Source organism: Saccostrea echinata, unplaced genomic scaffold, assembly GCF_033153115.1.
Source record: "Saccostrea echinata isolate AGI-Se365-2 ecotype Australia unplaced genomic scaffold, CSIRO_AGI_Sech_v1 ptg000016l, whole genome shotgun sequence".
Lineage (NCBI taxonomy): Eukaryota > Metazoa > Mollusca > Bivalvia > Ostreida > Ostreidae > Saccostrea > Saccostrea echinata.
This window is the reverse complement of record NW_026889765.1, coordinates 15548003-15570517: the sequence shown is the minus strand read 5'-3', so window position 1 is coordinate 15570517 and position 22515 is coordinate 15548003. Positions and strand designations below refer to the sequence as shown.

At 35.9% G+C, this 22515-nt stretch overlaps 1 protein-coding gene across 2 annotated transcripts in view; it reads right to left on the bottom strand.

Moving 5' to 3' along the window:
- Positions 1-2043: 2043 nt before the first annotated feature.
- The window catches only part of LOC133188506 (ubiquitin carboxyl-terminal hydrolase 40-like), a 41959-nt gene continuing 21487 nt past the window's right edge, over positions 2044-22515 (bottom strand). Inside the window, exons 14-31 of one of the 2 annotated variants that reach the window (XM_061323965.1) lie at positions 20202-20370; positions 19691-19778; positions 16398-16471; positions 15775-15964; positions 14867-14972; positions 14689-14759; positions 14209-14252; positions 13843-13951; positions 13255-13343; positions 12932-13058; positions 12417-12556; positions 9563-9662; positions 8274-8505; positions 7695-7760; positions 6198-6414; positions 3597-3695; positions 3085-3185; positions 2044-2348 (exon numbers count right to left, since the gene is read on the bottom strand). In XM_061323965.1, the coding sequence (XP_061179949.1) occupies positions 2246-2348; positions 3085-3185; positions 3597-3695; positions 6198-6414; positions 7695-7760; positions 8274-8505; positions 9563-9662; positions 12417-12556; positions 12932-13058; positions 13255-13343; positions 13843-13951; positions 14209-14252; positions 14689-14759; positions 14867-14972; positions 15775-15964; positions 16398-16471; positions 19691-19778; positions 20202-20370 (2125 nt within the window). In that variant the 3' untranslated portion in view covers positions 2044-2245. Of the gene's footprint in view, positions 2349-3084; positions 3186-3596; positions 3696-6197; positions 6415-7694; positions 7761-8273; positions 8506-9562; positions 9663-12416; positions 12557-12931; positions 13059-13254; positions 13344-13842; positions 13952-14208; positions 14260-14688; positions 14760-14866; positions 14973-15774; positions 15965-16397; positions 16472-19690; positions 19779-20201; positions 20371-22515 lie in introns of both variants that reach the window. The other variant, XM_061323964.1, reaches the window with a different exon arrangement.

Here is a 22515-nt window from a genome sequence, read left to right as displayed (position 1 = left end):
ATGAGTTACTTGTGACACAATTTATTACACAAGGCCCATGGGCCACAAGTCACCTTGACCTTGCTTTTTTTCATAACCCACCCTAGCCCCAAAGACCATTATTTGAACAAACTTGAATCTGCACTACATGGGGATGCTTGCATATTAATATGACTAATCATGATAATGTTATTCTTTTCAACATTTTTTCTTCAGTTCTCCATTGTGGCCTCACCCTTCCCCCAGGGATCAAAAACTTGAATCTTTACCACCTAACAATGTTTGCATATATTTATATCACTAATCATGGCCCTATTGTTCATGAAAGAAAGATTTTTTCCTAAATATTCCTATGTCACACTTTGACCCCTATTGTGGCCCCACCCTATCCCCTTGGGGCCAGGTTTGAATAAATAAGAATCTGGGATACCTGAGAAAGCTTGCATATTCATATCACTAATCATGGTCCAACTATACTTGAGAGGAAGATTTTTTAATAATATTTTTTCCTTTATATTCCAATGTAAAACTGATCCCCTATTGGTGCCCCATCCTACCTCCAGGGGCCATGATTTGAACAAATTTGAATCTACACTACCTGAGGATACTTCCATATTAATATGACTAATCATAGCTAGTAAAACTTTGATCCCTTATTGTGGCCCCCTTCCCCCTTCCCATTGGGGGGGGGGGGGGGGGGGTTCATGATTTGAACAATTCTACACTGTAATGATTCTGGCCCAGTGGTTCTTGACAAGAGGATTTTTAAAAGATGCCATTGAATTTTCACTCATTCTTAATTATCTCCTTAAAAGAGGGCATGGTTAACTTGAATCCCATTCACTGGATGGTGCTTTTAGAAAGTTTGATTGAAATTAACCCTGGGCAGTAGCTCATGAGAAATTGAAAATATGAAAAGTCTTCAGATGATGAATGGACAAAATGTGATTAGAAAAACTCAAGCTGCTGCTTTTTGATGGGTTTAGAAGCAAAACTGAACAATGTCCATCTGTATCAGTAAATCTATGTACCTGTACATCTTGTGTGGCTGCCTCTGCTTAGGATGATTTATTCTTACAAATCTCAAAATTTACACATTGATAAACCAGGAAAGAAGGTATGTTTTGAATACTTTTCTTGGTCAATCTTTGATCTTGATGTTAAAAGGCATTGACCTTTGTTGGTGATGACATATTGTTTCATAAGCTCAAGCATGCATCAGTCATAGGTATATGTATTGGTAAGGGAGAAAACTATAGGCAACATATGAAACTACTCATAGTGAATCATTGGTAATTATGGATTACAAAGCTCACCTTGACTAATGTTATATAAATGAGGCAGTCTGGCATCAAATGAATGTTCTGATAGTTTGTTTCCTAAAATGCAACATCCATGCAGCTTTGGTCTGGACTAGATTTGTACTGGACCTGCTCTAAAAACTTTCACTCATCCTAAAACTGTAGGTCAGTTGCAGCATCCAAAGCATGTCTGGTAGTGTGCATCTATTTATTTTTTGCAAGTTTGGTGGTCACTTTTAGTTACCTAGGGATGCATCTTCTTCAAAAACTTTGTCACCAATCCAGAAAAGTAACTATATAACTATATACCATTTCCAGCAACCAAAACATGTCTAGTAGTGTGCATCCTTAGATGCATCACCCATGCAAGTTTAATCCTGGTAGGGCTTATAGTACATGAGAATTGTCATATAACTGGAATGCTATTGCTATGAGTAGAGTATAAGCTTATCTTGACTCTGTTGAGCTATAGAAAGGCAAGTTGTTCATAAACATAATGATTGTGCTTTACCAGAACAATAAATAATATAGTTACACAGATCCCCAGTACATTTTGCTTTCAGAAGTTGACTGGCAATACCATTTCTTGCATCTAGTTTATAATGCATTGTAGCACATTTTGCAATTTGCAAAATGGCATCAAGTTCAATGTTACATTGACAAGTCTGGCACCTTTACTAAATATTACCAAGATCTCTATCACTTACACAGTTCTTTTCTGATTGTATCTCCTTTTTTCAAAATCAAAAGCAAAAAGCCTATATAGAATTTTCAAAATCTTATTTTTAATCACATTTCAATACTGACTTAAAGATACACATGTATCATCTGATATGAAAGCCCCCTGGATTCACTAACTTACAGCAATATTTTTGCTTTCAACATTAAAATTATACATAACATCAGTGCTAAAACAGTCTTATGAATAACCGTCAACATGAAAATAAAACTAGCTATAGTCTCTGTCACGTAAAGTCATCCACTTTTATACTAAGCGTGGCCTCTGGGCGTTTTTTCTTTTCGCTAAAATCAAAGTCGCCTGTTTTTCGGTTCTTCTTGTCTTCTCTCCTGTAAAGGTTTAAAAACACAGAATGTACACAATACATCAACATTTTTTCTTTGCTTCTTACAGCCAAATATTCAGAGATTTGATTACATGATACTGGGAGTGCTTAACTTGCATATAAAGCATATTACTTGTATCTGTAGTAAACTGTGCTTATAAATCACTTTAGAAAATATCCATGTACAGTAAAACTTCAGTATGAACACAGGTATAGCAATTTTATGGATATAGCTTAGTTTTTTGGGATCCCAAGCAAATTCTTAACAATATTTTGTAAAATCTTTCAGTGATAAGGAACTCTGATGTAGTGAATTTATGGATATAGCAAACTGATTTTCTGTCCCATAGAGGTTAAAACTAATGAAATTTACATTTTTCATAATGAATTTTCGAAGATCTCAAAATTGAAAACATTGAACTGACATTATTATTTTGCAAGTACATGTATTTGAAGTTCAATTTATCTGAAAACTTTAAGTACTCCAAGGTAAGTTTTGTTTATAATACTTCCCAGAATATATTTGGTAGTCATATTTGAAGGAAAGCATATACAGTATATACATGTAATGCAAATTCGCCATAGATCCTTAACAAAATGGATAATTACCAGTATATGGATATTTAAGGAATTATGGATATAGTCAAGTAAATTCGCAGACCCTCATGACTTTGCTATAAGCAAATTTTACTGTACATGTACTTACAGTATCTTCATCATATTTCAATAAAGGTACTCACTCTTTCTTTTTGTCCTCAGCAATCCTCTGTAGCTCCTCTTGTCCTCGTTCGTCCTCCTCGGTACAAAAATCTTCAGGTTGAAGTGGGTCAAATTGTAAATTCTGTGGCAAGAAAAGAAAAGAAACAATCTCTGTGTACACATGTATTTGTATTGCATTATAGTATAAAAATATATGTACAGAGAGATTCTTTTCTTAACAATGTTATGTAACATGAACAGGTCTATTTGTCTTTCTTGAGTTTAAAGAATTGAAATTTGTACTTTTCTGGATGGAAATATGTTTTGATTGACTGTAATTCATTCAAAATGTTTAAGAGGGTTTTATAAAACACTTCTTAAATACTCAAAATTTACTATAAAGTGCAAGATTTTAAACCCCAAATTCCTCTTTTCCATCTCTTAAATTACATAATCACTAATCAACAAACTTCTATACAATGTTAAAAACAAGGAAAATTTAAGCTCATATCTTTTCTATTTGAATAGAAATATGTTATTTATAGAAGCTTACCTTCGCCCCTATAACATCCCCATCCTGGATGTGATAAGGGGGCTGCCTTAAGTTAGATTTTTGTGGAGTCTTTTTCCTCCCTCCTTTCCCAGGAGATTTCTAAAAAAAAGAATGTAAAACTTGTGAAACCCAACAGATCTTCTTGATGGGTCTGTGCACTTAAAAAAAAATGTATTATGCACATAATGGAATTGTTCACACATGTATATGCTGCTTCAGGGAATTTAAGGAAAGGGAAAAAAATGCAACAGACTAGACTAGGTTCCAACCCATGCCCTGAATCAATAATTAGGTGCTCTATCGAGCTATCTGACCACCAGCAATTGATCCCATCTGACCGCCACATTTCTTACTCCTTAAAGGTCTTCGCCCCCAAAGATCAACCCAGACTCTTCACTGACAGGTCTTTCACTTATTGATTCTAGGGCATAGTCATGGCATAAAATAAAACAAGAGGCCCAAGGGCCTTAACGGTCACCTGAGTATAAAACAACAATCCGTAGAAGATCCATAGAGTATAAAATAAACTGATAGAGGGAGCTTTTGTAAATCTTTGATCATCCATTGTGGCCCCACCCTATCCCCACAGTCCAGAGTCATGATTTGAACAAACTTGAATCTATACTACTTGATGTTTCCATGTAAATATAACCAATCATGGCTTTGCTGTTCTTGAGAAAAGAATTTTTTCCAGATTTTTCCTACATATTCCAATGTAAAACTTTCATTGTCCATTGTGGCCCACCCTACCCCTGGGGATCATGGTTTTAACAAACTTGAATCTACACTACCTGAAGATGTTTCCACATTTCATCTTTCTTAGCCCAGTGGTTCTGGAGAAGAAGATTTTTCCAATCTATTCCCATGTAAAACTTTGATCATCCATTGTGGCCCTGCCCTACCCATGGGGGTCATGATTTGAACAAACTTGAATCTACACTACCTGATGATGTTTCCAGATAAGTTTCCTTTTTCTTGGCCCAGTGGTTCTGGAGAACAAAATTTTTATAGATTTCTTCTATGTATTTCTATGTAAAACTTTGATCATGTCAAAATGACTAATCATGGCTTTGCAGTTCTTGAGAAGAAATTTTCCTATATATTCCTATGCAAGACTTTGATCCTCCATTGTGTCCCCGCCCTACCCGGGGGTCAGGATTTGAACAAACTGAATCTACACTACCTGAGGATGCTTCCATATAAATATGACTCATCACGATTTTGCTGTTCTTGATTTTTAAAGATTTTTCCAATATATTTCTATGTAAAACTTTGATTCCCCATTGTGGCCTCACCCTACCCCCGGGGGTCATGATTTGAACAAAATTGAATCTGCACAACCTGAGGATGATTCCATATCAATATGACTAATTGTGGCTTTGTTGTTCTTGAGAAGAAGATTTTTAAAGATTTTTTTCTATATATTCCTATGTAAAACTTTGATCCCCCATTGTGGCCCCACACTACCCCCAGGGGTCATGATTTTAACAAACTTGAAACTACACTACCTGAGGATGCTTCCATATAAATATGACTCATCACGACTTTGCTGTTCCTGAGAAGAAGATTTTTAAAGATTTTTCCAATATATTTCTATGTAAACTTTGACGATCCATTGTGGCCTCGCCCTACCCCCGGGGGTCAGGATTTGAACAAATTTGAATCTACACTACCTGAAGATGCTTCCATATAAATTTGACCAAGCAGGGCTTAGCTGTTCCTGAGAAGAAGATTTTTAAAGATTTTTCCTATATATCTCTATGTAAAACTTTGATCGTCCATTGTGGCCCCACACTACCCCCGGGGGTCATGATTTGAACAAACTTGAATCTACACTACCTGAGGATGCTTCCATATAAATATGACCAATCAGGGCTTAGCTGTTCCTGAGAAGAAGATTTTTAAAGACTTTTCCTATATATCTCTATGTAAAACTTTGATCGTCCACTGTGGCCCCACCCTACCCCTGGGGGTCATGATTTGAACAAACTTAAGTCTACACTACCTGATGATGTTTCCATATAAGTTTTATCTTACCTGGTCCAGTGGTTCTTGAAGATTTTTAAAAGATACCATTAATTTTTCACTAATTCTTATTATAATTATCTCCCCTTGGAAGAAGGCGTGGCCCTTCATTTGAACAAACTTGAATCATCTTTACCCAAGGATAGTTTGTGGCAAGTTTGGTGGAAATTGGCCCAGTAGTTCTTGAGAAGAAGTCGAAAATGTGAAAAGTTTACGCACGACGCACACCCGCACGACGACAGACGAAAACAGATAGCAATAGGTCACCTGAGTGACTCAGGTGACCTAACAAGAAAGGGGGAAAAATGGGATGGACAAGACCAGGATTTGAACCGGGGCCCCCTGAATCACAAGTCAGCTGCCCCATCAAATGAGCAATATGGCCACTTGTGATCTAAGCCGTCTGACTATTTTTTTAAATTGTTCTAAGCTGGAACATTCAAATAAAAACTAAAAAGTCTGACAGTTTGAAAATATGATAGCTACAATATCCATGTAAGTACAGGCAAGTGCTTGAAATAGAAGTTCATTTTGTCTTGGGTTCTTTTCAAAGGACTTAAGTTTAGCAAGCTTCACCTTCTGGTGCTCCTTGATGATCAGCCATTCATACTTCTTAGGAAAATGTTTGGCGACTAGGATGTGCTCCACAGGAATGAGGAGAATGTCAGCTATCGTCTGCTTCAGACTGTGTGCTGTGGCTCCCTGGGATACATTCCACACTACTTCCTGTCCAGCAGCATAGGTTTTTGTCTCCGGAATTCTCTGTCGAATTTCTAATACAATGTGGTTGGCACTGAAAATGGATGTATAAATATTAACATTGTATAAATTTCTCCAAAATTCTGTCTATTTACATGTATATATTGTCACATTATTTTTAATCTTTGTATGGTCGATACATTGTACAATGACTTTGATTGCAAATACAATCTTGTCATTAAATGTTGACCGAGGTCTTTCATAAAAATTGTTAAGTCTGGCCCATTATTTTCACACTGAATTGTCTATGTATTTTTCTGTTTACCTGATCATTACAAGTCCTGAGTACACAACAAGTGTGACCAGTTGATAGGGGATGTTTAATCCCCCATGTCACCTGATCCCATCTCTATTTTCAGAGGTCCATGTAGGCTCTGCTCTTATTTTATTTTTTAAATGAATTTTGAGCATGATCACTGATGGTTATTTTCATATTTCATGATAATTTTTTCACTGATTTATAATCTATCTTTATGTACCCAGTATACACTTTACTAGAAGTCTCAAAATCTAAGGAAATCAATAGAACAGACAGATTCCAAATAACTGCGGTACAGCTCTTTTGCAGGGCAAAATGATAATGTTTGGTTAAATATGACGTAAAATCAATTGTTTAACTCATTCAGCCCCGATCCCTACTACAGGCGGGGTATTTATCATACCGCTATTGGCCGATACCGACTACAGTAGTGTTGTTTACAATGTTATGAATGGCCGATCCCGCTTGGAGGCGAAGCCAACATAGGGTTTAGAAAAAGGCCTCTGATTGGCTGAATAATTGGATTTCAGCCAGAAATGTTGTGATTTATCCAATCAGAAAGGTTCTAACAAGTCTTTCTTAACTTTTACCTTATAAATATTCATAAAATAAAGGAAACAATGGAAAATGAAAGTATAGTGTTACTTTCAAGCGTGGCATTACAAACACAATGGTGGATGACTAAAAATATTCCATTATTTGTGAAGAAAATTATACTGATGAATTCAGAATTTTGTTTTCTTTGTTGTGTAAAAATTTTATTGATATAAGTGGAATAATTTAAGAGATACAAAGGTAAACAAAGCATGTGTTTGTTTATATCAAGCGCTAAGCATCCTCCTGAAATCTCTCTGGGGCACATGCTGATAACAGATGCTGAGGCACTGTGTAGATAAGAGTGGCTGGGGCTGAATGAGTTAATACTGTACATGAATATGTTATTTGATTATCTGTCCGCAAAAACTTTGCCAAACATTATTAATTTGACCTGCAAAAGAGTAGGACTGCAGTTATCATGAAAGGGCTAATAGCATATACCGCTAGTGATGTCTTACGTTAGATCTTCTTCTTGAGGCAGAACCTGGACACCTAATTTCCTGCAAGACTGTAATCGCAGTTTTCTACAATGCAAAAAATTTGTATTTAAAATCCAAGAGAAACTTCGTAGATATGGATTTAAAGAGAAAAGATTCCATAAGAATTGTGAGACAGTCCCATGTTAAATTTTGGACTGAACACCTCAGATGGCCCACTGCACATAATGTCTCTCATTAACTGCCTCAAAGCAGTCCTCAGAAAGTTTTACACCACATGTGCAATATGCAAGCAAATCATCACAGATTAAATCAGTTTAAGCTAAAATTCACTTTTAATGAAGTTATGATGAGCAATATGTCACATTCAGTCTCTCCAGATACAAGTATAGTGGAACTTTGATATCTCGACCACTGACATCTCAAATACCATGTCAAAGTAATTTGGTGGTCCTAACCACTTATTATTTAAGTATTGTACACCTGATATCTCGAATCCTCAGATATCTCAAAGTTTTTTCTCAGTCCCATCGAGTTCGAGATAACGAGGATTAATTATACGTACAATCAGGAAGAACTACACAGAATTATTAATTTTACCTCAATGTTTGAGATGGTCCCTTAAGCACTGTAGTTAGCGGTCCATCTTCTATGACTCTGACCCTCAAAAATTCCACCATTGGCACCCCAAGTTCAGCAATAGTGGGCAAGGTCATGACCTGTTGCTTGAGGTCATCCAACGTGGAGTCCAAGGACACCTGTACCTCCCCTATATGAAGAGCTCCTTTTCTGTTTTCAGGAGTTACTTTCCCTGAGGAAGTATTCCAAAGATCTGTGTGGTGAAAGAACAATAAATGTCTAAATTGAAATCTTAAAAAACCCATTGCACCTTATACATGAAAGCTAAAAATCATGACATAGATATAGAATAAGGATTTTTTTTAGATGAAACTTAATAAACCTCAGATGGCCCACTGCACATACTGTCTCTCATTAACTGCCTCAGAGCAGCCATCAGAGAGCATGCACCACATGTACAATATTGCAAGCAAATCATCATAAGTTTAAACAAGATGTGTTTGTGAAACACTGATGCCCCCGTATGGCAACTTATAGCAAAGGTTAAACTTTCTCATATGCAAATCAAATATGTTGATACCCAAAGTAAGGTCTTGTAACGAGGAATAAACCTGTGAAATATGAAAGGCCTAGCAGCAACCATTGAATAGATATGGAAAAGGTTAAAGTTTATTTCAAAAATAAACTGTATGTCAAACATCAAGGTCAAATGGTCAAAATTAATGGTGCCAAAAGAAAGACCTTCTCCCAAGAAATACACAGGTGAAATATGAAAGCCCTAGCACCAATCGTTCAAAAGTTATGGCCAAGGTTAAAGTTTTCCAAAAGTAGGTCAAACTCCAAGGTCAAGGTCAAAGGGTCAAAGTTGTTGGTATTCAAACGAAGGTCTTGTCACAAGGATTACACATGTGAAGTATGAAAGCCCTAGCACCAACTGTTCAAAAGTTATGGCCAAGGTTAAAGTTTGGTAAAATTTTGCAAAACTGGGTCGAACTCAAAAGGTCATATATGGTGGTACCAAAGGAAAGGTCTTGTCATAATGAACACTCATGTCAAATATTAAAGCCTTACCCTTGACAGCGCAATAGCTATGGGTTAGGTTAAAGTTGACAACAGACAGACAGACAAACAGACAGACAGGACAAAAACAATACACCCCCGGGATCTTTCGATCCTGGGGCATAAAAAGCTTAATTCCAATCAAACTTCCACTCTTTCTTCAATCATTTAATTTACATTTCTTTAGTATGACTTGAACTCATGTGTTTTAAGCATAAATTTTAATTTTAATCATCTAAGATGTGCCTTACTTTGAATTCCTGTGGACAGCCATGAGAGAAATCCAGTCTTGTTGCTCTGTTGCACATTGTCCAATATCGGGAACAGCCAAATCTCCGGACAGATAAACCCCTAACAATAATGAATTTTAAATCAGTTCTATTATATTTGAATTCTTCTTGAAAAAATTTTAACTGAACAAACAAGAGGCCCATGGGCCACAATGCTCACCTGAGTCAATATGACCCTGCTGTTCTTCCTCAGCAGATTTCTTCTCCTATATATTCATATGTAAAGCTTTGATCGCCTGTTCTAGGTATACCCTACCCCCCAGGTGCCACGTTTTGAATGAAATTGAATCTAAACTTTCTGAGGATGCTTCTATATTCATATAACTTATCATGATTTTGCTGTTCTTGAAAATGGAATTTTAAAGATGTCTGCCACCCTACTCTGGGGGGGGGGGGGGGGGGGGGGGGAGGTGTCATGATTTGAACAAACTTGAATCTACACTACCTGAGGATTCTTCCATATCAAAATGACTAATCATGGCTTTGTTGTTCTTGAGAAGAAGATTTTTAAAGATATTTCATATATATATATATATATATATATATATATATATATATATATATATATATATATATATATATATATAATATATATATATATATTCTTTTGTAAAACTTTGATCCCCCATTATGGCCCCACCCTAAAACTGGAGGATGCCTTGAACAAACTTGAATCTACAATACTTGGGGATGCTTCAATATTAATATACATGTAACTAATCATGTTTTTCCTGTTCTTGAAAAGATTTTTAAAGATTTTTCCTATATATTCCTATGTAAAACTTTGATCCCCCATTGTTGCCCCACCCTATCTCTGGGGGTCATGATTTGAACAAACTTGACTCCACACTACATGCAGATGATTCCATATCAATATGACTAATTGTTCCTTTGTTGTTCTTGAGAAGAAGATTTTTAAAGATTTTCCTATATATTCCTATGTAAAACTTTGATCCCCCATTGTGGCCCCACCCTATCTCTGGGGGTCATGATTTGAACAAACTTGAATCTACACTACATGCAGATGATTCAATATCAATATGACTAATTGTTGCTTTGTTGTTCTTAAGAAGAAGATTTTTAAAGATTTTCCTATATATTCCTATGTAAAACTTTGATCCCCCATTGTGGCCCCACCCTATCTCTGGGGGTCATGATTTGAACAAACTTGAATCTACACTAGATGCAGATGATTCCACATCAATATGACTAATTGTTGCTTTGTTGTTCTTGAGAAGAAGATTTTTAAAGAATTTCCTATATATTCCTATGTAAAACTTTGATCCCCCATTATGGCCCCACCCTACCCCTGGGGGTCATGATTTGAACAAACTTGAATCTACACTACCTGAGGATGCTTCCATATCAATATGACTAATCATGGCTTTGTTATTCTTGAGAAGAAGATTTTAAAGAATTTTACTATATATTCTTATGTAAAACTTTGATTCCCCATTGTGGCCCCTTCCTACCCCCAGGGGTCATGATTTGAACAAATTTGAATTTACACTATGTAATGAAGGTTTCACATAAGTTTCAACTTCTCTGACCCAATGGTTCTTGAGAAGAAGATTTTTAAAAGATGACACCAAATTTTCACCAATTCTTAATTATCTCCCCTTGGAAGAGGGCATGGCCCTACATTTGAACAAACTTGAATCCCCTTCACCCAAGGATGCTTTGTGGCAAGTTTGGTTAAATTGGCCCTGTGGATCTGGAGAAGAAGTTGAAAATGTGAAAAGTTTACAGACGGACGGACGGACTGACAGACGGACAACGGACAAAATGTGATCAGAAAAGCTCACTTGAGCTTTCAGCTCAGGTGAGCTAAAAAAAAAGCTTACTGTGAAATCATCATCTCAATGCTATATTTTAATACAGTCAATTTATCAAGAAATTCTGGGGTTTTTTTTTGGTCATTGGAAATTGTTTCCATAATTTATTGACATTATTCTCTATACAGTGACTTTTCTTATAATGAATAACAACAACTATAGCTGCAATAATGTAGCCCTCTCCGATTTTTTTTTAATCTTTTATTTTCAGGAGAGGGCTACAATTCCACTGCATCTCCGTAATGGTGCAAATACATTTTTTAGATACGGACGACTGCGGGCAAAATAAATTGTTTTTACAAACAACTTACTTCCAATAAGACAGAATTTTTATTCACTATCAACATCATAGCCCTTTAAACGCGAAAACCAAGTAAAATAAATCTGCGTGTTTACCAGTTGTTCTCTTCAGCAGCCATGACAGTTCTCGCGTGATGTACTGAGACTTGCGCTTGAATTTTAGAATCACTTGATAACGCAAATGTTGGTGTTGATAAATGATTGTGTTGTATGGTATCACTAAACTTCGATACATAAAAGCATTCCATGTGACATGTTTTCATAAACAGTAATATTTATGCTTAAAATAGGGAAATCTAAGATCCGCTCCCCTTGATCCCGAATTCTCATTGGTTGTCCCAAAATTAAAATCGATCAAGGTCAGTAAACATGGCGGATAAATTTAAGTTGTGATGTTGACATACACAAAAAATAACCGATGTACGGAATAATTTGTATATTTTTGGATCATTTCATGTCTTACATAACTACATTTTATGAGTTCAGGTAAGACATGTTAATAAAATACCCACTTTCTGATAATTTGAGCCAAAATCTGTGCGGTAGTGAATCACTCCCGCACTTGCACCATTACGGAGATCCTAAGGAGGTGTAGCCCTCTCCCCCCCCCCCCACAAAAAAAAAATCGTAGAGGGCTACATTATTGCAGCTACAACAACTAGTTTAACTGGTCCTCTTACCTTTGGTGGTAGCCTCCCCTTCTCTAGGATCAACAAATCGCCATCTCTCACCAAGCTGTGCTCCAATGTCGACTCCATGTCATTCAGTATGTCTGCTGCTTCCCCGCACCAGTTAGTTTTACGCAGGTGCCAGCTCGGGTCTAAATGAAAATATTACCCAGATTCACTAGCACCTATCTATTTTAAGTAACTTGCAATACAGTAGATTCCTTATTTTATGCAAGTACTAAATATCACAGAATGACTTGCAGAATATGAATTAAAGGGGACTGTTCACCAAGAGCTTTTACATGTATTTCAGCAACTAAAAACAAGAAGACTGCACAGCGGAGCATCCTCTTGCAGAAGAGCATATCAATCCCGATATACATGTACATGTACATTATTATTTGCGTAAGTTATGCACAGACTCACCCACATACACACAAGTGGGTTACTACACTGTATATCCCCTCAAACTTCAATGCGAGGGAATAATAAAGGCGAGTCATTTTATTTTGCATTTGGTGCATTACCTTCCACTCTCAGTCTGTTTAACACACAGGTCAAACAATCTCCTACGGTCTGGTTTCTGTTAACCAACATTTCTACTGTGTCTGTTAGTCCCAGCTCTGAACCATCAGTTGTAATGTTCACAGTAATCTAAGAACAAAATTTATGAAAACATTATTACACACAAATCTGATAAAACAAAGAGAATGACAAATAGTACTGCTAACATAAAGATACTGTATTGAATGCAATGTGAAGACCTTCACGTACATATATGTCAAAGAGCTACAATCTACTGTATGTACAAAAGACTAAAGTTTGCACATGCCTTCTACATGTATCTCACCTGGTTAGACTTTGGGGCTTGTCCTGGTTCTAAGACAAGTTTGGAGTCTTTACTTATTCCTGCCTCCAACAAAGTTAACTCATCACATACTGCAACAGAATTTACTAACACTTCATATGGATCTAAGTTAATAACGAACACTTACATATATATTACATTTAACTACGAAATCATAGAAAAGTTGTTTTACAGTTTATCAGTCTTCACAACGAGTACCACTATCACTTTTTAAATGAATACTTTAAACATACTTTTTTGCAAGGGGTCATAATTCCGCGGAATCACAATCTCCGTTTAATTCACAGACAGAAAATTACACAGATTTCTTAGATTGCCACGGTATGCCTTACATGTGCTTTAAGTATGCTGGGACAAATTTCTACAGAAACATTGTGGCCATGTACATAGCATAAATCAATATCATATGGAAAAAAGTACTTCGACAATAGCTATATGATAAGGAACTCTACACATTTTCCTACCCTGTTTTTACAAAAGATGTTTGTAAGGAAGTGTATAAAAAGTGAATCTCAATACAGTGATGAAAAAGTGTCTGATTAGATGAGGAAAAATTCATAGAGATTTTACATGGTGATTTGAGTCCAAGGGTCTCGTGTTCTACACGCAATCTGCCCCCATCCTGAATCTCAGGAAGTCTGAACTTAGACACTGCCAATGCTTTCAGCAGAGAGACAGACTATAAATAGAACAGAATCAGGAAAATAAACAGTAAAAAGGTTATCTGAAATCAAGAGTATAAATACATGTACATGTAGTAACAAAATAATGCCAATAAGATTTGGATCGAATATTGATCAGAGCAGTACGCATTTCGGCTGTGAATAATAATTTTTGTTTAGAACTATACTGAAATTTATCAAGCTATGAGCATCATGCTTTTATTACACTGTAGAGACAGTTACATGTATAAACATGTATGTTATAGATATTTACATCTGTGGGCAATGCTTGCAGCTGAATGCTTCCTTTTGGTCCATCTCCTCCCTACAAAAGACGTACAGTAAAACATGCATATAGGGTACACACTTATAATTAATTCCTGCTTAGATCAAAGCGATTTTCATTCCCTACAGTTTTCAATCATATTATGAACTTATTGGATATATTACATTATGAATATGATACAGTGAATCAGAATTGTTTGTCCCAGGCACTTCACTATAAGAGTGTTTTACTATTTATCTAAATGTTAAGCTTTGTGATTTTTCATGCATTGTGCATATACATTTAACAGCTAATGCATGTACATGCATACATCAAATTCTTGCTTATTAAAATTAAATCTTTTCAACTGTGCATATTTATATTTGCTGAGTTGTTTGCAGTGTATCCTGCAAATGAAAATACATGTAGATAACATTTTTTTTTTCATCAACAAAATTACAGACTGATTAGTCAACAGTTACATTATACTGACCTGGCACCTATTTTCTATGCTAACTGTAAACTTGACATTTACAGGTACATTTGTTGGACGGGTAATTCTGAAAATGGAAGAGAAGAACTCTATATACATGTATATTGAGTTTTAAAAAATCAATGACAGGAATAATTAACAACTGTCTGAAAGTAGAACGGATGAAAATCTTACTGTTCTGACTCCTGTACAAGAAATAATTCTGATCCATTGGTTAGCTTGAGTTCAGTGATTGATTTAGACATTTCCTCTGATGTAAATGCTAGCAGCTTTTGTTCTCCTGAAATAATAAATATAAACAGTATTATATGCTATTTTTTCATAATATTTACTTCTTCCTTGGTATTTTAGTTTCTATGTCTATTTTAGTTTATGCAGATTTAGATTACATTAAAACACGCTTATAGCCAACACGCTTATAATGAATTGACGCTTACTGTGAAGCTATTTTCATTCCCCATGGCTTAAAAATATATTGTGAACTTAACGGATATAATGAATTACATTTAAAACGAAGCAAAATCATCTGTCCTTGGCACTTCACTATAAGCTATGTTTTACTGTACTTATAAAATCTACTGATTTATTGTTTAACTTCCTGTTTGGAAAGTAAACAACAAGATCATAAAGCCCACTTCATGCACATGAAAGTTGTCCATGTAAATTGCAAGTTTCATGATACACTGAACCGTTTTACAATGGTATCTATGTAACAGAAGAATCAGGTCTCTTTAACAGGACATGAATTCTAGGACACATGGTAAAATTATACCAGCCAATAAAATCCTGGCTTACATATTCCTTCATCATCAATGATGTGATACTGGGGTCTACGACACACTCTATTACTATTAGATATTAATATTGAGTACAAGAATATTATCAGGAAAGCTGATCTTGGAATACATGTTATTGAAGAATTTTTTTTTTTTTACATACTACAAATGTTACAAGGTGAAGAGCTAGCCTCAGTAAGGATTCTCTATTTTTGGAGTCTTAGGCAACCTTTTCAACTAAGCCACTAAAAACTTTGGTTAACTTTAAATCTTTAGTTCAATCAATTATACAATTTGCAAACTCACCTTTCCCCACTAACCTCTGCATGCTGACAGAGTTTGGGTAAAGTAGATATTCTGCACAGGCTATATCCAATACATCAGACAATAACATATTCTTGGGAAACCCCCTGATGAGGGAATCCCCTTCAGGTGGATTTATATTTAGCAGGATGGGTTCAGTTTCTTCACCTACTGCCACAGTTACTCCATCAACCTGGACAGTAAAACTAAGTAACTTAGGTACATCATTTCTTTCTTGATTTACATTCATGATGAATCACTCAAGGGCAGTGAAAAACTTAACACAAAAATCTCAAGACTTAGTTTTCAATACTGGTAAAATTCAATCATGAAAAATTGAAATTATCAAGAAGATAACATAAAATTGTTCTGGGGCCCGTTTTAAAAAGAACTTATGACGAAGACCAAAATTTAATTCTGCTTATAACTTTTTAATTCACATTATATTGAAAATAGTTTTAATCTTTTTAAAAGGAATGTAGTAAGATATTTTTACCCTAGAAATTTTAAACAGAATCATTAATTTTGCAAAAATTTACAATCAACTGAAGTTATTGGTCTTAGTTGTAAGTTCTTTTGTAAAACGGGCCCCTGGTTTTCCTTTTCAGTATTTTCCGTTATCTTACCGTCTTTCCATCCCAAACAAACAGTGATGCTTCATCCCCTACCCCCAGGCTTTGGATGGTCACATCATCTGAACCTGAGAATTAACAACAACATACTGTTCATGTAAAATACCACTCTCTACCATCGGCTCATACATTCACCTCTGTCATTGGCTCGCGTATATCACAGTGATAAGCACAAGAAATAGTGCAGTTTTTTAAATTCATTATAATTAATGCCTGAGCTAATGATAGTCCTTAAAGATAGATATTTACTAAATAAATATAAAACTCTTAGTTTAATTTGAAATAATCTTTGAAATGTTATGTTTCTTACGTTACGTCAAAAATCTTGACGCAAGCCCATTGCAGAGGTGTCTGAGAGAGGAACGAACGACAACTCTGCATAGGAGATTGGTAAAATACAGACTCGAGGATCATATTTCATGTGTACAAAGCAACTGGGATATTGAACAAGAGGCCCATGGGCCACAACGCTCACCTGAGTCAATATGGCCCTGCTGTTCTTTGTCAGCAGATTTCTTCTTCTATATATTCATACGTAAAGCTTTGATCAACTGTTCTAGGCATAACCTATCCCCAGTTGCCATGTTTTGAATGAAATTGAATCTAAACTTTCTGAGGATGCTTCTATATTCATATAACTAATCATGGTTTTGCTGTTCTTGAAACGGAATTTTAAAGATGTTTGCCATCCTACCCTGGGGGGTAGGAAGGGAGGGGGGGGTTCAAGATTTGAACAAACTTGAATATACACTACCTAAGGATGCTTCCATATCAATATGACTAATTATGGCTTTGTTGTTCTTGAGAAGAAGATTTTTTAAGATATTTCTTATATATATTCTTTTGTTAAACTTTGATCCCCGATTATGGCCCCACCACTACTACTGGAGGATGCCTTGAACAAACTTGAATCTACAATACTTGGGGATGCTTCAATATCAAAATGACTAATCACGGCTTTCCTGTTCTTGAAAAGATTTTAAAAGATTTTTCCTATTTATTCCTAAGTAAAACTTTGATCCCCTATTGTGGACCCACCCTACCCCCGGGGATCTTGATTTCGACAAATTTGAATCTACACTACCTAAGGATGATTCCATATCAATATGACTAATTGTGGCTTTGTTGTTCTTGAGAAGAAAATTTTTAAAGAATTTTCCTATATATTCCTATGTAAAACTTTGATCCCCCATTGTGGCCCCACCCTACCCCCAGGGGTCATGATTTGAACAAACTTAAATCTACACTACCTGAGGATGATTTCATATCAATATGACTAATTGTGGCTTTGTTGTTCTTGAGAAGAAGATTTTTAAAGAATTTTCCTATGTATTCCTATGTAAAACTTAGATCCCCCATTGTGGCTCCATCCTACCCCCGGGGGTCATGATTTGAACAAACTTGAATCTACATTACCTGAGGATGATTCCATATCAAAATGACCAATTGTGGCTTTGTTGTTCTTGAGAAGAAGATTTTTAAAGAATTTTCCTATATATTCCTATGTAAAACTTTGATCCCCTATTGTGGCCCCACCCTACCCCCGGGGGTCATGATTTGAACAAACTTAAATCTACACTACCTAATGGTGATTTCATATCAATATGACTAATTGTAGCTTTGTTGTTCTTGAGAAGAAAATTTTTAAAGAATTTTCCTATATATTACTATGTAAAACTTTGATCCCCCATTGTGGCCCCACCCTACCCCCGGGGGTCATGATTTGAACAAACTTAAATCTACACTACCTGAGGATGATTTCATATCAATATGACAAATCATGGCTTTGCTGTTCTTGAGAAGAAGATTTTTAAAGAATTTTCCTATGCATTCCTATGTAAAACTTTGATCCCCCATTGTGGCCCCACCCTACCCCCGGGCATCATGATTTGAACAAACTTGAATCTACATTACCTGAGGATGATTCCATATCAAAATGACTAATTGTGGCTTTGTTGTTCTTGAGAAGAAAATTTTTAAAGAATTTTCCTATATATTCCTATGTAAAACTTTGATCCCCTATTGTGGCCCCACCCTACCCCCGGGGGTCATGATTTGAACAAACTTGAATCTACACTACCTGAGGATGATTCCATATCAATATGACTAATTGTGGCTTTGTTGTTCTTGAGAAGAAGATTTTTAAAGAATTTTCCTATATATTCCTATGTAAAACTTTGATCCCCCATTGTGGCCCCACCCTACCCCCGGGGGTCTTGATTTGAACAAAATTAAATCTACACTACCTGAGGATGATTTCGTATCAATATGACTACTTGTGGCTTTGTTGTTCTTGAGAAGAAAATTTTTAAAGAATTTTTTCTATATATTCCTATGTAAAACTTTGATCCCCCATTGTGGCCCCACCCTACCCCCGGGCATCATGATTTGGACAAACTTGAATCTACACTACCTGAGGATGATTTCATATCAATATGACTAATTGTGGCTTTGTTGTTCTTTAGAAGAAGATTTTTAAAGAATTTTCCTATATATTCCTATGTAAAACTTTGATCCCCCATTGTGGCCCCACCCTACCCCCGGGGGTCATGATTTGAACAAACTTGAATCTACACTACCTGAGGATGATTTCGTATCAATATGACTAATTGTGGCTTTGTTGTTCTTGAGAAGAAGATTTTTAAAGAATTTTCCTATATATTCCTATGTAAAACTTTGATCCCCCATTGTGGCCCCACCCGACCCCTGGGAGGTCATGATTTGAATAAACTTGAATTTACACTATGTAATGAAGGTTTCACATAAGTTTCAACTTCTCTGGCCCAATGGTTCTTGAGAAGAAGATTTTTAAAAAAAGACACCAAATTTTCACTTATTCTTAATTATCTCCCCTTGGAAGAGGGCATGGCCCTTCATTTGAACAAACTTGAACCCCCTTCACCCAATGATGCTTTGTGGCAAGTTTGGTTGAAAATGGCCCAGTGGTTCTGGAGAAGAAGTCGAAAATGTGAAAAGTTTACAGACGGACGGACAGACGGACAGACGGACTACGGACAAAATGTGATCAGAAAAGCTCACTTGAGCTTTCAGCTCAGGTGAGCTAAAAATATGCATTTTAACAACAATTTGGAGAAATTTTGGCAGTTTTAATCAGTGTCAGAATGGTTTAACTTGCTCCCACTATCAATAGGAAGTATTTCCTTTAACAATCCTCATGAAGAGAAGGAGAATTTTATTTCACAGTGAAAATAATATGTCTTTGAAAATAATTTTATTCAATTAACAAATTAGTCCTTTAGCTGAGATCTGAGCTTGGGTAATGTTACCTGTAAGCTTGGAGTAGAGATGATATCCAGACGGTAGCTCCTTCATCGTGTGGATAACAAAGTTCTCTGGCACCAACTCTCCTCCAATCTAAAACAGGCAATTATTGTTATTATACAGATGGCACCTTGATAGATATACAGTCAAACCTCTTTATTTTGAACTCAAAGAGACCAACAAAAAACTTTGAGATATCCGGGGTAAGATACTTCAAGAATGGGGGTTAAGACTTCCATATCACTTCGACATACCTGTGGTATTTGAGATATCAGTGTTTGAGATTCCAAAGTTCAAATGTACTTATATTTCATTTCAAAAATCTATAGAAATTTTAACATTTTCAAATGAAATCTGAAAAACAATAAGCTAAAAACTCTTTTTGTAATAAATGTTTTAGTTGCCATTCTGCTATATGAAACCTAAAAATCCAGTACAATATTGCTATAACCCCCCACCACAAAAACTTTCCCACACCACCTAACAACTGTGAATCCATTACCTGCCCCTATTTACCTCCATTACTGCAATCAGAAGATCGGCCAGGCTCTGTCGACGGTCCAGTTCCAGGGGGAGGTAATTGGACTGAGGATCTTGTGGTTGGAGGGCCCCATTACCCTCCGTGAACCAGGCAGAAAAGTGGATACGGAGATTTATCTTGTTCAGTTCAATCTCATAGGCCTCTCTATGGAGAACAATGATAAATATAAGCACTCCAAAATATTACTTTCTGTTTGCATTGTTTTTCATTTTATCATTGACTTAGGTAATCATTTGAAATTCTGGTACAAAAAGTTTTCTTAAGGAGGGATTCTTCTCATATTTCTAGAATTTAAAAATCAATGAAATTTTCACAGAATCAAGAAGACAATATAATTAAGTGATGGTATCAGTTAGATTAAGTTTGACCGTTTTATATTAGAGGCAAGGTCAGGTCAAGGTCATTACCTTTTCCCAGACATTAAGAATAAAAAATTACAGTAACTGTTGCCAATCATGCGATGCCTACTTCTATTTCAAAAGATTAAATGTTTTTCTTTTTGCATAAAGAGATATTACCATATAGGTTCTATAAGATGATATTACCAAATTGGCATAAATACATGTAATTTAACTAAAATGGATACTGACTAATTTGAATTTTCTCTATTTTAAATTTCTTAAATTTTTAGGATATTTTAGTTATTTTTATATGCTTCCTATATTTAATTTTTCTTATTTTCACACATGGTAAAGTTGTCACAAAAAGATGCAAAATGATATAAAAACAAAAAGTTTTGATTGCTAACTAAGAGAGCGAAAACACTTTTTATGGATTTTTGGCTCAAACCTGTACTTAGATTTGAAGCTTTTAAAAGCTTACACAAGAGGCCCATGGGCCACGTCACTCACCTGAGCATATTGGCTAGGAAAAAAAAAGTTTACCGGGGGGGGGGGGGGGGGGGGGGGGGCTTTACTGTTCTTAAGAAGAAGATTTTTAAAGATATTTTCCTATATATTTCTATGTAAAACTTTGATCCCCCATTGTGGCCCCACCCTATCATGGCTTTACTGTTCTTAAGAAGAAGATTTTTAAAGATATTTTCCTATATATTTCTATGTAAAACTTTGATCCCCCATTGTGGCCCCACCCTATCCCCGGGGGTCACGATTTGAACAAACTTGATTCTACACTACCTGAGGATGCTTCCATATAAATATGACCAATCATGGCTTTGCTGTTCTTAAGAAGAAGATTTTTAAACATATTTTCCTATATATTTCTATGTAAAACTTTGATCCTTCATTGTGGCCCCACCCTACCCCCGGGGGTCAGGACTTAAACAAACTTGAATCTACACTACCTGAGGATGCTTCCATATAAATATGACCAATCATGGCCTTCCTGTTCTTAAGAGGAAGATTTTTAATGATATTCTCCTATATATTTCTATGTAAAACTTTGATCCCCCATTGTGGCCCCACCCTACCCCTGGGGGTCATGATTTGAACAAACTTGAATCTACACTACCTGAGGATGCTTCCATATAAATATGACCAATCATGGCTTTACTGTTCTTAAGAAGAAGATTTTTAAAGATATTTTCCTATATATTTCTATGTAAAACTTTGATCCCCCATTGTGGCCCCACCCTATCCCCGGGGGGTCACGATTTGAACAAACTTGATTCTACACTACCTGAGGATGCTTCCATATAAATATGACCAATCATGGCTTTGCTGTTCTTAAGAAGAAGATTTTTAAACATATTTTCCTATATATTTCTATGTAAAACTTTGATCCTTCATTGTGGCCCCACCCTACCCCCGGGGGTCAGGACTTGAACAAACTTGAATCTACACTACCTGAGGATGCTTCCATATAAATATGACCAATCATGGCCTTCCTGTTCTTAAGAGGAAGATTTTTAAAGATATTCTCCTATATATTTCTATGTAAAACTTTGATCCTTCATTGTTGCCTCACCCTACCCCCCGGGGGTCATGATTTGAACAAACTTGAATTTACACTACCTGAGGATGCTTCCATATAAATATGACCAATCATGGCTTTGCTGTTCTTAAGAAGAAGATTTTTAATGATATTCTCCTATATATTTCTATGTAAAACTTTGATCCCCCATTGTGGCCCCACCCTACCCCCGGGGGTCATGATTTGAACAAACCTGAATCTACACTACCTGAGGATGTTTCCACATAAGTTTCATCTTTCCTGGCCCAGTGGTTCTTGAGAAGAAGATTTTTAAATGATGCCATTATTTTTTCACTAATTCCTAATTATCTCCCCTTGAAAGAGGGCGTGGCCGTTCATTTGAACAAACTTGAATCC